Here is a 16620-nt window from a genome sequence, read left to right as displayed (position 1 = left end):
TGAAGATTTTTTTGCAGTTGTATTTATTTTCTTCATTCAAATTTTCTTTTAAAAATATTGTATTAAAATCTTGGACCCAGTATAATGTACTTAATCGTGAGCCGAATGTATCGTCACACAAGTACTTTACACTTCTGATTGTCGAGATGGTGTATTCATAAAAGTTCCCAGGTGGTAGTGAGAACAGATAAGCCACTTGTTTTCATTTTGAAATCTATGATTGTGGTCCAGAGCTGACAATGGGGCATTAAGGAATGTAGGTTTCCCAGAATTGGTCTTGTGTGAACCAGCGGCCCCTTTGATCCCTCTGAGCCTGTTAGTTTTGGGTTTTAGCACCAGTTGAATACAGGCGGTGGATTTAAACCATTCACTGGTCTTTTCAGGGATGACAAAACATGAACCTGTACCTTTTGGTTCACTTAAATTGAACATAGAAATGTGTGTTGAAAGCAAGACAGTGTTTCTACCTGAACCACCCTAGTGAAACATTCATGCTCCCCAATAGAAAAACAAATCCAGTGAACTGAACCGGATTGTCCCTCCTTCCTTCGTCAGACCATCCTGGTGCAGATCTGGTATCCCATCACCGTGGCAACCAACTCAAGAGAGCAGAAGAAGATCCTCGCCAAGTATCTCCTAGAGACTTCTGGGAACCTGGAGGGCCTAGAGTATAAGCTGCATGACTTCGGCTACAGAGGCGTCTCTTCACAAGAGGTACAAAGTAAACTGTATGCAAACCTTAAAGGAAAGCTAAAGGACCACTGAGCAGCGTCTACACCTACGGTAGCCTGCAGAGTCGTTCATACGTGAGCCTACATTTCTCAGAATTTAACCTTTTAACCTCTCTTGTGTTCTCACAACACAAAAAAAAACAAACCACCTACTAAACATCAGAACTGTTTTCTTATACAACAACATGATTGTCCCATAGGTAAGAGTTCTGTGTCTATGCTGCTGAAGCTCTCCTTTTGGTGTTATATGACCAGGTTTATACTATCTGTTGATAAAAGCAGCAAGCCCACAGTCTCTTTTCTCTCCGCTCTTGGATTTATTTCTGCCTGTCTGAACTGTCGTGGAAGCTGTGGGGTTAAGAATGTCTTCCTGTATCCATGTCTCTGTGAAACATGGTATGTTTTGCATGAGTTATATAAATGCAGATATTAAATTAAGTACAATAATAAACCATCTTTTTTATCCACACAAGCGTGCAAAATGTACAACTTAATCCCATCATAAACCACACTATGAAACTTCCAGTGAACATACGACAAGATATCTGACAAACCCCTAAGGACAATGACGATTGAAATGTTTCCCCCAAAAATTCTCCTGTGTATAGTTTTAAATAATGTTTAAATACTGCAAATATACCTATATAGACGATATGGACTATTTGTAGTTAATGTTTTAATTCTGTATTCACACCATGATGGCCAGCTTCAGCAGGATCAGCTGGTCTCTGACAATAAAAAATAAAAAATAAAAAATGAGCATGCCAACATTGCCATTGTAGATGCAACACAGTGGGCTCTGTGAAAGAGGACACCCCTCCTATTAAGATTAAAAAAAACAACAAATTTCTCATTCTAAGCTTCTGAAAACAAAAAATGATTTTTTTTATCATCAGGTATTAATTCTGTAATGGTCATGAATATTCATTCCCTGCAAATAATCCAACCTGAGTCTATAAATAGCTGCATGGATAAAAAGGTGGAGGAGGAAAGTCACATGGATGTATTTGCCATTCACTTCCCATAATCCCCTCTCCCTTCTCTTTGTAGACTGCGGGTATCGGGGCCTCGGCCCATCTGGTCAATTTCAAGGGCACAGACACGGTTGCCGGCATCAGCGTCATTAAGAAGTACTACGGCACAAAGGACCCTGTGCCAGGCTTCTCGGTGCCTGCTGCAGAGCACAGGTACACACACACACACACACACACACACACATCCCAACTACACAAACATACTTAGTGGAGGATTGATTTCATTAATGTAGCTTTTTGAACTCTTGTCCTTGCTACACCACCTCTTTCTGTGTAACCTAATTTTCTTTAGAGAGTTTCCTGACTTCTGAGGAATGTTTAGTAGCATCGTTTCCAGAGTGGAGAAGGGGAGTAGACATCCGAGCAAGAATAACCACAGAGCCCGACACTCCTTATGAAGGCTCACAGAAACTTAAGGCCAAACTTTAAGACCCTTGTAATTTCTAAATTCCTGTGCACTATGTCACCGACCAACATTAGCCATGTATTTCCAGGAAGTACAGGGCTACATGTGGCTCTTTTGGATAAGAAGGTCCATGTTTTGGTGAAAGACAAATCAGGAAACTTGGTAAACACTCCCTAAATAACATTTGGTTTTGTGCCAAAGCAGTTAATGGGGGGAATTTATCAGCCAGATTGAAAATGTACCGAGAGATTGGTGCTAATTTGCTTCCCTGATTAGACCACGCTCACACTCACACTCATTATGTGTCCCATCTATCTCCGTTTCATGGAGCTGTGATCAGCTGGAGGCTGAGATTCTGATTGGTTGTTACACCCGACACACATGTCCCTTACATATCTGTGGCATTGTTTATAGCACTGATTAATTTATCCGAATCTCACACACACACACACGCACACATCCAAACATAGTGTTTCTGTTTCGCTCTCACGCACACATAGCTGCCTCTTCCTCGCCACCAGGACAGTTACTGCTGCTCCAGCGCACCCTTCTTTCCCGCACCAATGCATTGTGGGATGGTAGCAAGAGTTGTCATAGCAATTGTTATGCAACACCCCACCACCCCCCCTAAAATCTGTTTGTTTTTTACCACATAGGAAGGAGTCACAGTGAAATTCCACTTTGATTTTGCATGTAAAGGAAAGTTGTGTAACTTTGAGTGGATTCCAACATTTATGCTACACTTGAAATTCCCCGTGGGGAAAAAAAACAAACTTTTCACCAGAAAAATGTTCAATTAGATGAGTGAATCGTGAAATCTGCACGGTAAAAAGTCTTTAAAGTTGTGTTTAAATGTCTTAAACCTGTCCTCCTGAATTTGTTTTAATCTTGAGAGCATGCCAGCTTCAGTTTACTGTTGAAACTATGGACAGATTTCACAATATTATTTGTAGATAGTCCACTGAAACCACAAACATGCCAGACACGTCTGTTGTACTGGATGTGGCACAGAACTGATACAGATTTCTCAAAATACCTTTGAACAAAAGTGTCTTAGAGGGCAGATTTGATTTTTGTGTTTGGGGGGGGGGTGTTAGTTTATGAATTCAAATATCATTTAAAATGATAAGAATTTGACCAGTATAACCAATGATGCATGTAAATGCTCTTGCTGTAATGTGTAACCTGAAATATGTATAGTAGCATTAGTCAGCTTATTTGGCTCAGTACTGTTTTTTTTTTTTTTCCAAAAACCTGGGATACGCTGCCCTCTTTTGGACAAAATGTGAAACTACCATTTAATGATTTGCTATAACTGTCTTCAGGTGTTGGTTTGGAAATAGATATGAATCAGAATCTGCTCACTCTACAGTACCATCACAGCGTGGGGGAAGGACCATGAGAAAGATGCTTTCGAGCACATCATCAAGCAGTTCCCCAGTGTCCCCGTATCCATCGTCAGTGACAGCTACGACATCTACAATGCATGCGAGAAGATCTGGGGCGAGGACCTTCGGGGGCTGATAGAGTCACGCAGTGCAGATGCTCCGTTAGTTGTCCGACCGGACTCAGGAAACCCACTTGATACAGTTTTGAAGGTGGGGTCACATGATTAGCTCTGGGGTTTAACGGAGGATGCTTGAATGAGGGACTTTATATTGTCTCTTGTTTCTGTCAGGTTTTGGAGATCCTTGGGAAAAAGTTTGCTCCAGAGGAGAACTCTAAAGGCTTTAAGGTGCTTCCACCTTACATTAGAGTTATACAGGGGGACGGAGTGGATATCAACACACTGCAAGAGGTGAAAAATGTTCTTGACAAACACCATTCATTAATGCACAGTATCATTTAAATAGATGTTTTACTCATTTTTGTTTTTTGCTTTTTGCAGATTGTAGAGGGGATGAAGCAGCACAGATGGTCAATTGAGAACATCGCCTTTGGCTCTGGAGGGGCTCTGCTGCAGAAACTGACCAGAGATCTGCTTAACTGCTCCTTCAAATGCAGCTATGTGGTCACTAACGGGCTGGGGGTGAGGACCGTTGCTGTTCGAATCAGTTTTTAGGGTCATGAGTGTGACGTTTTTGAATTTAACGTCCATTCCATTCTCTTTAATTCGATTTCTCAGGAACACCTTGAGAGAATTTGGGACTCAAGGATGAACTAAAAATGAAGTTTGTTTTTCAGTCTGATTTTTTGTTTTTTAAACATGGGGGTTTTTTTTGTGCTGTTGGCCAGGTGAATGTGTTCAAAGACCCCGTGGCAGACCCCAACAAGAGGTCAAAGAAGGGTCGCTTGTCTCTGCACCGGACCCAGAGCGGCGACTTTGTCACCCTGGAAGAAGGCAAAGGTGACCTTGAGGAGTATGGAGTGGTGAGTTCAATAACTACAATAACAGACACAGAGTTTTATTTAGATCTGTTCAGCACGTGGATTTATTTCGCACCATTTCCTCATTGTCCACCCCCGACTGTACCCCCTGTCCTTTATATTTACCCCACCCTTTTTTTTGTCTTCATCTACAGGACCTGTTGCACACAGTCTTTCAGAATGGCAAGATCGTGAAGACGTACACATTTGATGAAGTTAGAGACAATGCTAAGCTCAAAGAGAGTGAGCTTGAAGAGCTGCTGCAGTGAGCATGGCACTATTAACCCCCTGCCCCCCAGCCCAACCCCCCCCCCCCCCCTATTCCCAGTTCACCTTCCCCTCAACCCCTTCACCTTTTTTTGGCCTCTGGCGTCACACCACAAAACGGAGGTAGCATACACTGCTAATCAAAAGCCTGAGAAATCCCGAGACTCCCTTAAAATTCACTGAACCTCACTCCTAATTCCAAAATAGTTAGTCCTCCCAATTATGTGGAAATTCACACACCTCTGATCAACGGCAACCATCCTGTGTGCTTGAGGAAGAAAAGAGTTGTGAGAGGGTACAGTAAAGGACAGGCTGTGTGGAGGGAGAGAAGTCGTTTGATAAACCATGCGTTCACGTCTCTGCTGCTGCCTGACGTTCAAATTAAACTCCAGCATGTTGCACTGTTACGCTGGACATGTTGCAAACATAACCCTCTGTTACTGGCTGCGGAAAGGCAACAGATAAAACATTATGATTGTAGTTTCCCTCCTCAGAGGAGGCAAATGCAGTATGCAGAGTGAGCCCATGGTGAATAGAAGAGAGATCATAAAATAAAGAAATATAGAATTACGAAGCCATCCCCACAGCGATGACCGCGCCCAGTGTATTGTGTACAGAACTGTTCCGAGAAAAAAAAATCTACTTAGCTTCGTCTTTCATGTGAAGGCAAGAAAATGATGATGACGGGAGATAACGGCGCACCAATAACATCGACCAAGAACCACAAGATCATTCTACTGTATGTGTTTAGACTGGAATTACACACGTGATGAAAGAATTCACAAAATGTCTTGCTGTTTAATCAGACATTGCAGCCATAATTTTTTTTAAAAAAGACCAAAATCTGTACATCTGTCCTGGTTATTTTGCACTCTTCCTCTGCCAAAAAAGGTTATGGGTGCACATCACTGAAGGTGTAGAAGTGATCCTCTACTTGCCATTATCTAGCTCACAGAGTAATTCACATCATGAAGACCCATTCGAATCACAGGTTTTTTTTAAATTTTCTTTTTTTGTTAAATGGAAGGTTGGTTTATTCAATATCAGTAACATTTAAAATGTCAAACCAAACAATGAAGTAAAGTTTACCGGCACGGTTAATAACAACAGATATGAAAACTCTAAGACTCCATATGTTCGGATCGGCTCTTCATGGCGATGAATGCTCTCCAAACCTGACTTTGCTGTACCAAGACCAAGAGTTGATGTAAAATAAATGCATCACAGAAACTGTCTTCACTGGATTGAAGAGGACTGAACTCTGTGTTTATGAATAATTACATGTATGGTTCCCAGGCTGAAATGTGTGTTAAATGTCAGTTATGGTGTGCGTGTGTGTGTGTGTGTGTGTGTGTGTGCGTGTGTGTGTGTATATTTTATTCCCTTAAAGGATTATTTAGTATTCCTTTATGCAAATTATCTACTTTTTTTAATTTGGGGTCGAGAGAACTCTCACTAGCCATTTATCCTGGAGGGATACAGTGCTTTTCAACAATAATGGAGGCCGAAAAGTTAGACTCTGCATTCAGAATATTTTCTGACAGCAGTGTGTTGCTGTTTGATAAAGGTGATAAACCCAGCCGTGCTTTAGGCAGTACAGTTTCCCTTGGTATCACTGCCTTAACTCATGAAAATCAGATACACTTTAAGGTTGAGTGTTTATGGAAAAGGTTAATGTACTTTTGAATGGCTCCTTACACTCTTGCTTGGATTAGAATTTATTATCCAACTATACTTAGGAACTTGCTGTTGTGTTGCCTACTTTTCCAGGTGTTTCGTCACATTCTTGAGTTGGCCCTATCACAAGAGTTTTGCTATTGCTGAGCTTGGATGAGGTTTAATAACAGGGCTGCGGGCTAGTGACATCACCGCAATCAAAAAATTAGTGTAGAGCACAAGCGTGCTTAATGTTCCTCCCATCTCAGATGTAATGTAGCAACACGGCCATTGTAGAAACGTGAACATTCCTCTTTACAAGCCATGCTAAGGCTTATGCTAGCCATGCTAGTCCTTGCCTGACATTTATTTTCAACACATCTGGTATCGACTTAATGAAAGATTATTACAATAGCGAGGAATAGGTAGTTAATTTATCATCTAGAACTCTCAATCTACAGTCATTAGCTCAGACTTTTAATTTGTCCATTATTTTTTGGTGTTAAAATGCTTGCTGAACGAGAAGGGCAGACCTCTGCTAAGCCGAATTTTAACGAAAAGAAATGGCCATTTTCACTCTGTATGGGTTGTTTCATGGCCTACCCACTACACGCCCACCAAGTTTCGTGAAAAATCACCTCATAGTTTTTGTGTGATCATACCGACAAATTTGTTTCAGCATTGTGTGTGCAACTTGCTACGTTAAAATATTGGTTCATAAAAAACAACCCCAGTATGTTGGCTCTGTCATTGTGAGCATGCAAGTGTTAGCTTTTATCTCAACTTTATGGTGTGCTAAGCAAAGCCTCACGGAGCTGCTACAGTAGCATGGCTGTAGTCTCTTAGCATTGCTAAAGCTGCCAAAAAAATTGGAGCTAACAGATTTTCAGTGACTTTCCTGGTGGACCAAGTTCAACTAGATTCCTGGGACTTCAGGAAAGACACCTGTGATGTCACTGACGCGTCCCGCACTGCTTCTGACCATCCTGCTTTAGCATCAGCACTAAAACCCAAAATAATGTACCGGAACAATGTCTGGCTTTAATCTTTTCCACCTGTTTTTTCACAGATAGTATTGTACTGACCATTTGTTATCCAATTTTTCTGGAGCAACAACACAGTTTCTTTTTCCAGCTATGGGGTGCATTTTAGTAAGATTTTGATTTTACTATTTTGATACTGTCTCAGTTCTTACCTCAGAAATATTATTTTGTATGAGGAGAAAAAAAAAACATATATTGCAGTAAATATCCTTATTTACAAATGATGCGGCCATACTGCCTTCTCAATTGTACATACAACTGCTAGTTTGACTGAAAGGCAGATAAGTGAGATCAGATGACCACACTAGATATTATTTTTGTCAGAATGACCATTTTTGTACCAACAAAAAAGAATATCCAAAACGGCTTGACTGAATTGGCAGTGTAACTGTTTTCAAACGTCAAGCTTTTAGCCTCTGTTTGTGTGAATGTGAAGTCCTGTGCGTATGGGTCATGTGTCATGGATGAGAAAATGTTTGTGAATACTTTTTTTTTTATGTTGTTGTTGTTTTAACTCGTATGTATATGTTGGTTGTCCCAAATTCTCTCCCGACGCAACTGATATTTTAACTGACCTAACTTGCTATATTGTCGTCAGTACATCAATTAAAGATGCCACCCTGTCAGTTTCAAATGTCTGATTAGTTCTTACTTGCTTTTATCTTTCTCAATTGACCTTTTCTGTTTCCATATACTGTATTATCATTGTCAAGGTAAGCATTTTCTCTTATTTGGCAAGCTTTCAGTAAGTTTAGTTACTTAGAAAAACTGTTCACATACGCCACAATGGTAAAATAAACCTAAGGAAAGACGGTTCATGGGTTTACGATTCACATTTCCTCGATTTAACTGTGATTTTTGGGGGGGGGGGTATCATTATGTTTTGTTGTTTTGAGGCAATTCAGTCCGATTTTTTTTTTTTTTAATTATATACATGTCTTGAGTAATTTCTTCAGAGCAGGCTAGTATACTGTCACGAAACCCTCCAGGGCATAACAGCTGTTAATTAATGTGCTAACTGAACATTGTTACAAAGAGAAGTTTTCTTGTTTAATCACCCAAATTCCATCCAGGAAACAACATGATTAAAAATTACAGACCCGTGAGATGAATTTGAGAGCACATAGGTGTGCTTCACTTTTTAAATGAACTGAAAACAATTCTAGAGGGAATGAGTATGCAGAAAAGAAAATTATATTTATATATATATATATATATATATATATATATACACTATAAAAAGAAGCACTGTGTGAATGAATACCAATGATTAAATTAGTTTGGTTGTGATGTTCTTGATTTAAAAAAAAAAAAACTAATGTAAATTACAATTATTGAGCACACCTTTAATCTTTATAATGAGGCTTTCCAAAATCATGGCTTGGTCTTCCTTTTCAAAACGTTTTTAAAAAGCCTGAATTGTTACTAAAGCAAAACATATCATTATTATGTCTGTAAAAGCAACAATTTGAATCAGTTATGAATCAATTTAAATTAGATTTTTTTTTAAATTGTGTGCCACTTAAGTTTCAACCACCTCTCACATACTTCTGGCACTTTTTTTATTTTTTTTTGAGGGGTCCTAAACTAAAACGTTTGGGAAGCCATGGTGCAAAAGAATGATATCATTTGGACGCCCTCAAAAAGGCAGTGTAATTTTACCAGATGAGCAAGAGGGCCAGTTTTAGCTTCAAGCCATCCCACAATAGACATGCAAGTTGTGGCTCGTGGGTGAAATGACGGACCTACTTTGCTGATTGTAACTCGGTCACTTCACGGCTGCAGTCGGTCTCAGAGGTAAACCTCTTTCTTTTTCCTCCTTATTCAGGAATTTTGAGAATCTGTGGTTTGCCCTGGAAGTCATATGACCCAGTCAGCACCAAGGAGACGTCTCTCTCTCTCTCTCTCTCTCTCGCTCTCTCTCTCTCTCTCTCTCTCTCTCTCTCTCACTCACACACACACACACACACACACACACACACACACACACACACCACACGCTATAACTGCAGACTCAGCAAGGAGGCAGCGGACTGATCCGGTGTGAGTTTACTGAAACTTTTAAACTGTTCATGGATTTTCTGGTACTTTACTATATACGATATTTGCATTATGTAATCATCCAGTCCAAATTGGAGAAAATCATTTCCTATCACTAATGACGCGTGATGCCCTCTCACCAACAAAGCAAAGCGCAATTTGGCACAATTTCCGCGCATGACGCGCTATGCGTCTGCGTATAATGCGCATCATCAAGCAGGGCTGAAGGAACTCGTGTTTCAGTCTCCTCTGCAAAAAATATCGAGTTCTTCCAGTGATTACGCTCTCCACTCGTATTTCTTGAAGTTTCTGAAATTCCCAAAGATGTGACCATGTAAGGGTTTTACCTCCGTGGCAGAGAATTCCGATTTAACCAGCGTACAGTTGGAATATAAAACGCGCATTCTGTAATTTTTTGCAGCGTTGGCAGCCAAACACGTCATTCTGTCAAACAACGCCCCCTTTTCCTCCTTGTTGGTCCATCATCCAGAGTTTAGGAACAACTGGATAAAGACTTTGGATAAGAATCATGATGACCGGATTTCGGCTGAACTTGTCCCCACTAAAAGAGCCGCTGGGCTTCGTTAAACTGGTGGAGTGGGTAAGTTAGGCGTGACTGTGCGTGTATGTGTTTGTGTGCGTGTGCATGCGTGTGTGCGTGCGTGTCATAACCAGAAAACAAGGAGGTTCAGTTCCTTTATTGGTCATTGGTTTCTCCCTTTCCCAGGCGGTTTTTAGCACACCCATTCAGGAAAGTTTTGAGGATGTTTGTCCACGATGCAAAAAGTTTTAAACTTTATTTTACATTCATGCAAAATGTTGGGTGAGTTTTCTGGAAAGTTTTCGTGGCAGTTTTTTTTTTTTTTTCTAACATAGGAATGCCCCTCATGTAATGTGCAATTATATAATTTAGTTAAATAAAGCTGGACTCCCTTTATTTAACTATTCATGCCTCATTAAGTATTACTTAACAGTCAATTCCTATCTTACACAGTGAATAAAAATTAAGGTTCATGTCCAGTGTTGCTAGGGGTCTGCTCTTCAAATGACTCGGTTATAGATTAATGCAACCGTCACCAATAATTTACCTCTGAATGTCCGTGCAGATCAGGAGGAAGCTTGTCCACTTTTCCTTCAGAGAAGAATATACAGTATATGCCAGTGACTTCTGGGAAGTGTAGTGATCAGTTTTGTAACTGGGTCAAATTAAATCCAGGGGGGTAGTGTGACTCATCTACATTTTCTCAAAGCTGTTGTGCTTTCTCATGACACACACACACGCGCGCACGGACACACACACAGACACACACGTACAGAATCTTCTGAATCGAGACCGAACTGTGAGGGTGAGTGCTGACCTCATCCACAGGGGCCTTGATGATAAAATTATGTGATAACATGGTCGTTTTTAACGCACGGAAATTCTGGAGTCCAATATTAGAGTGCAACACTTTGAATGTAAGATTATCATAGCTGGCATCCAGGAGTTTAAGACATCTTCACCGCCAGTTAATTAAGAACAGTTTGGCAAATGTCCCCTTTAATTTACAATAAAAAAGATACGATCCATCCTAGTCAAGTGTTTTCAGTTAGAGCTTATGAACAGCAAACACGCTCTTAGAAAATGTACAGTTCAACACTTGAAATACTCTTTTACATGCACTGCACTTGTTGGAGAGCAAACGTTCACTCCCAAACAAAAATAACGAATAAATAAAAATCTGTCTTCATCGCTATACTATTTTTTGCCAGTGTGTCGCCAAAATTTTGAGACGTCGACTTTCGAGATGTCTGCCTTCCTTCAAATTCAGATGGACTGAATGGGATTTGTCCAATTTTCAGCTGATTATTTGTACATTGTCATGCACGTGCAGCAAGCCTTTGATAAATAGTGCGTGTCGATTACGTTAGCTTCAGTGTGCGTGTGTGTGTGTGTGTGTTCTTGTACTTGCTACATATTGAGGACTAGAATATGTAATTAACGAACAGAGTGAGAACATTTTTGGAAAGTGAGGACATTTTAGCCGGTCCTCACATCTTCAAAGGGCCATTTGAAGGTCAAGACTTGGTTTTAGGGTCGAGGTTAGAATTAGGTTTAGGGTCAAGTTTAGGGTCAGGCAGTCAGTTGAGATGGTTAGGTTTAGGATGAGCGGCTAGGGACTGCATCACGTCAATGAAAGTCCTCACAAAGATACAAGTACAAGGATGTATGTGTGTGTGTGTAGAGCCTATGAATAGAAATTTAAGGTGTCAGGTGAGTGTAAACATATCACTTCTAACTGGCCTTTTACCACTGTTATGGAATTTGAAGCTAGCTGGCACATTGCCATACTTGTAATCCAACATTTCTGTTCTTTTAGCCACGGCAATCTCTGAATGACCTAAATGACAAAGTAGTTTACTTGGCAATGACGTGGTTTGGCCCAAACACTCCTACCTCCAGAGATATTTTCTGTCACCATAAACAGGAAGGAGGGTTCTGAGTAACAAATGCTACAAGCTGCCGACCCCCTCATGCTGGATAAACGATGATAAAGCAGTTTCTCTCATTTTGGACTTGAGAGAGGGCCAGGTTTCCGAGGGTTTTTTAAATTTTTTATTGTTTTTTTGGGGGGGACCCCCCGATGGCTTTGTGGTTAAGTCAGGCTGACCTGGACTCGCTGACCTCTATGGCAGGAACACTGCAGACTCTTCGACTCTACTTACATCACAAACTGATGAGGATATTTGTCTTTTTTTCTTAACAGCGAAAATGTCTCCCGCTAGAAGTTTTCATTCTCTTTTTTAGTCTCATACATAAACCTCTAAGACAACTTTTATTGCATTTTGTGAAGGATTTAGGAGTGTAAATTGTTTTTACTGTGTCTCAAAATGGAGTTAAGAGTCCAGATTGCTTGTAGGGGTGAGTCTCTGGAAGATATTGGTTCTGAGTTCTGTGCAGATGTCTGGGACGCCTTCAGAGAAAACTGGCAAAGTATAGCTGTGTGTCTTTGGCCGATGCCGTGTGTTGTGCTGCATTCTGATTGGTTTCGAAAGCATGATTGTGATATAGTGATGTCCTCTGATGTTAAATTTGTGTGTGTGTGTGTGTGTGTTTGGTCAACTCTTACAATTGTTAAAGCTGTGGCTCTGTGACCTCGTAGTGTAAAGCCAAAGAAACAAAAATGTGAGAGAAGTAGCTTATGTGGTGTGGAGCCATAAAGACAGGAAGCGGCAGGCAGTGACATATGGAGAAACATCTGGATTGAGCCCTGGAGGTGTGTGCGCGCGTGCGTGTGTGTGTGTACGTGTGTGGTTCTTGTGGTGGAAGTTTAAGAGCTGACCTGTCTTGCTGTAAGCATTTTTTATCCATGAGTGTGTGTGATACCCTTTTTTTTTCATGGAAAAGTTGGTTAAACAGGTTTTATCGTGTGCTCCTCGTAGATAAACATGTATACAATTACATTTGAATATGCTATGAGAATCTGTTTTGGCTACATTTAAAAAATAAATAAATAAAAGATACACTCTTTAAGCTGTCTTTTAGGTTTCCGCTGGTTTCCTGGCATCGTCACAGTGATGACAAGCCTCCAGGAAGCCACAGTGCCCGGTTCTTTAGATTGCCTTCAAATTATTGTCTTTTAATGGAAAACTTGTTAACTTTTTGTATCGGCACATAAGCAGGACATCTCAGTAGGAGCAACACAAACAGTTGCTCTCCTCAGCCCAGTTGTTTTCTTCCCCATATGTTGTTATTCAGAATAGCTGCTGACACTTTTGCAGCATTTGTCTCTAATCAATGATGGTATCTTGAATTGTCCTGCTAGCCAAACTGAAAGCCCCATGTCTTGTTTTGGTGATATAAAGTGTTATGAAGCTACAAGCGTGCAAGAAAACTGTAAGAATATTTGCTATTTTTATGTCAGACTATTTTTACCTCTCTTGTTCTGATGTCAGTGGGAATATAACTGAGCCAAACACCTATTAAATGATATAGTCAATGTTCCACTAACTGCAACTTGATGTTCAAGCTTAACAGAGTCCTGTCCGCCTGAAAGAATTAAGAATGTGTGAGCATTAGTGTCACATGGTCTACACACTAAATCAGATCTGTTTCTACCCCTGCAAGGAAGAATAATAGCAAACATTCGTGCAGCCACCCTATAACCGCCATTTTGTTTGGCTTAGTAGGTAGCTTTTTTTTGTTGTTGATCAATTTGTTAACCGTGTGTCACTTTAAGAAATAACAGAATACAAATTTTTAAAGTCCTGCTGAAAGATACAGTTGGATAGAGTTGTATTTGTGTTGAAAATTAATCAGGATTATTATAAATGATCAGCTTGCAAACAAACTACTGCCAGCTAAGCCCTAGATTGTTTGACATAATTTAGTCTGTCGGCCGGTAGTGCTAGCTAACTCAGTTTCTCAAGGGGTTTCTCGTTATGACATGTCAGCAAACTCTGGGAGCTTAGCTAACAAACAAATGATAACCAAACCCTGGTAGACTTGATGTAATGTGTTAGATTGTTGGTAATGCTAACGGGTTAGCTAAAGGCAGTAAAGCTAACTTCATACCTAAAGAGTTTGCTTGCTTTGACATGTTAGCAGACTCTGGGCCCTTGGCCCTATTATCAAACTAATGCTAACCGAACCCCGATAGGCCTGACGCATTCGGCTTTGGTCAACAGTGCAAGCTCATGGAGTTAACTCTGTACCCGAAGAGTTTGCTTGTTCTTAGACATTAGCAGACTCCGAGCACTCAGCTCAGCTTACAAACTAATGCTAGCCGAACCCTGGTAGGCTTGACACGTACGTCTGTCAGTCAGCAGTGCCAGCAAACGAGGTGTGACAAGAGCTCAGCTCAGCTAACAAACTAATGCTAACCAAACCTTCATAGGCTCCACGTAACCCTCTTGCTGGAGGGTATATGTCCAGGTTGTCCTATCCGTCAAGTTTGGTGTCAGTGGAGCTTCTGGAATAGTTAATGGAGAGGCAATTCCCATAGTTAAACACCAGAGTTATTGTGTTTTTCACTGCCCATCAGCTGATTCTTTATGCTTTACTGGGTTGAGTGTGATGACACTGTGATTTTCAATTGTGTTGACCTGAAACGTGTGTAGTTAACCAGTTAACATTTGGTAAGGTAAGTTGTATTTTGCATTTAATGTCATACAGTGGAGCTGTTTTTGCATATTGGGTTTACTAGAAAGAATATCTAAGATAGTGTATTTCTTGTCCAAACAGCTCACAGCCATATTTGCTTTTGGAAGCTGTGGCGGATTCTCAGGCAAGAACATTGTAACTCTCTTCTGTGGCGACGGCACGAATGAAACACTCAGCGCCAGCTTTCACTACCCATTTAGGTAAGAGGTTCCACTCGCTAGGTGACTTTCAACATCAGGTTTGAATTGTAAATGACATATGAAGGAATGAAGATGATTATTTTTACCTTCCTGTCTGGCCAGGTTAAGCCAGGTACCACTGGTTGAGGGAAACACCACTCTTTGTAACCGCTCTGTGACGGCAACACACATGGTGGGAGACTCTGCCTCCTCGGCGGAGTTCTTTGTGGGCATCGCCATAGTGTGTTTCCTCTATAGCATGATAGCTCTGTTGGTTTACTTGGGCTACATGCACGTTTACAAGAACTCTGACTTTGGACCTATTTTTGTAAGTATTCATCTTAGAGGTCTTTTTTTTTTCTAAAGACAAAAATAAATGAAAATCTTTTTGATGAGTTGATGTGTTGGTTGCAGGATTTTGTTATCACAGCAGTCTTAGTGTTCCTGTGGCTAGTGTGTTCATCCGCCTGGGCCAAGGGTCTACAGAATGTGAAAGACGCTACAGACACCGAGGGTATCAGTGCCACCTTGGCTCTCTGCAAGGGGAGCAACGTCACTTGTGGGGTGACGGAGTATGCTAACCTCCGGACCCTCAACATCTCTGTGGTGAGAGGGACAGGAAGATATTCATTCTTATTTCAACCATCAGTTACTTCAACTATAATAACAAGCTTATATGGAATTTAAATTATACTGGCGACCATCATTCCACTTTGTGTAATACTGGATCATACGCATCAGGCAGCCTGACTCATAGTCATGAGACATTTAGCAGTAACGCTTTCATTTTCCTCAGCCACTGATGCTTTTCTTTGCTTGGAATTTTTTTGTCACAAGCCCAAAGCAAATGTGTTGGAATGTGCTGCAAATATCAAGAATGTGTCTTTTTGTTTCTCGGGTGCAAATTTTACACATTTACAACTTCTCTGCTCTGATTCTTGCAGGTGTTTGGCTACCTAAACATGTTTGTGTGGGCGGGCAACGCTTGGTTTGTCTACAAGGAGACTCGTTGGCACTCTCAGAAATTCTCTTCCCAACCTGGACCTGGAAGGCAACAGGTCCCTGCGCCCATTTAACACACTTAAAACATATTGTCACAGAAATATCAACACACACACACACACACACACACACACACACACACACACACACTTTGAGCACAGCTACATTTGCTCAAATGCACTTATACACAAAATGCTCTATAAAGACAGTGGAACGAATAAGTTGGGGTCTTGTCTTGGGTTTGAACAACTGTCTTACAGTTACATTTTGAATAGCTGACATAGCAACACAAGCTGAATTGGCTTTTTTTTTTTTTTTTAATACCAAAAATACATACATAATTGTACCAGCTCCATTTCTACTACAGCAAATTCAATGCAATTAGTATATCAAATCGATTTTTGTTTTTTTATACAATGACTCCAGAATGCCTTCCTAAGCTTTCATGAGCTGGAGTAGTACACATGTGCAGACATTGACCAAAGGTGTTCACAACTTCATATCAGCATAACTTGAAAGTTTTTAGTTTCTTTTACTTCCCTGGTCCCATTTTAGGAATGAATTTATTATGCTTCTATCGAATGGATGGTACTTAGAACTGTTTTCGTTCTGCTGCAAGGACAATTTGATCAAGGCTTTCGGGGGTTCCAGAGTTGTCTGCGGTACATCATACTCCTTACCCTCGAAAAAATACTTTTAATTAATTGAAATTTACTCCCACTTTGCATATCGGCCTTCAAATAGAGCCATGT

General features: G+C 40.6%; 2 protein-coding genes across 3 annotated transcripts in view; both read left to right on the top strand.

Annotated features, from left to right (window-relative positions):
* nampt1 (nicotinamide phosphoribosyltransferase 1) overlaps positions 1-6187 on the top strand; it is a 25092-nt gene extending 18905 nt beyond the window's left edge. Inside the window, exons 5-11 of the mRNA XM_086202226.1 lie at positions 556-714; positions 1782-1918; positions 3544-3769; positions 3850-3969; positions 4060-4200; positions 4407-4541; positions 4694-6187. Of these exons, the coding sequence (XP_086058352.1) occupies positions 556-714; positions 1782-1918; positions 3544-3769; positions 3850-3969; positions 4060-4200; positions 4407-4541; positions 4694-4807 (1032 nt within the window). The 3' untranslated portion in view covers positions 4808-6187. The remainder of the gene's footprint in view (positions 1-555; positions 715-1781; positions 1919-3543; positions 3770-3849; positions 3970-4059; positions 4201-4406; positions 4542-4693) is intronic.
* A 3577-nt stretch (positions 6188-9764) lies between these two features.
* Positions 9765-16185, top strand: sypl1 (synaptophysin-like 1). Of its 2 annotated transcripts, XM_086202216.1 has the most exons (6): positions 9765-9878; positions 9966-10145; positions 14769-14887; positions 14990-15194; positions 15281-15472; positions 15811-16185. In XM_086202216.1, the coding sequence occupies exons 2-6, from the start codon at positions 10074-10076 to the stop codon at positions 15940-15942; spliced, it is 720 nt and encodes a 239-aa protein (XP_086058342.1). In that variant the 5' UTR covers positions 9765-9878; positions 9966-10073; the 3' UTR covers positions 15943-16185. The 2 variants fall into 2 exon arrangements, with proteins under 2 accessions (XP_086058342.1, XP_086058341.1); XM_086202215.1 differs by having other exon boundaries at positions 9872-10145.
* The last annotated feature ends 435 nt before the right edge of the window (positions 16186-16620 follow it).

Source organism: Aulostomus chinensis, chromosome 4 (assembly GCF_037954235.1).
Source record: "Aulostomus chinensis isolate RoL2024-O1b breed Wild chromosome 4, RoL_Achi_v1.0, whole genome shotgun sequence".
Lineage (NCBI taxonomy): Eukaryota > Metazoa > Chordata > Actinopteri > Syngnathiformes > Aulostomidae > Aulostomus > Aulostomus chinensis.
This window is presented reverse-complemented; position numbering and strand designations above follow the sequence as displayed.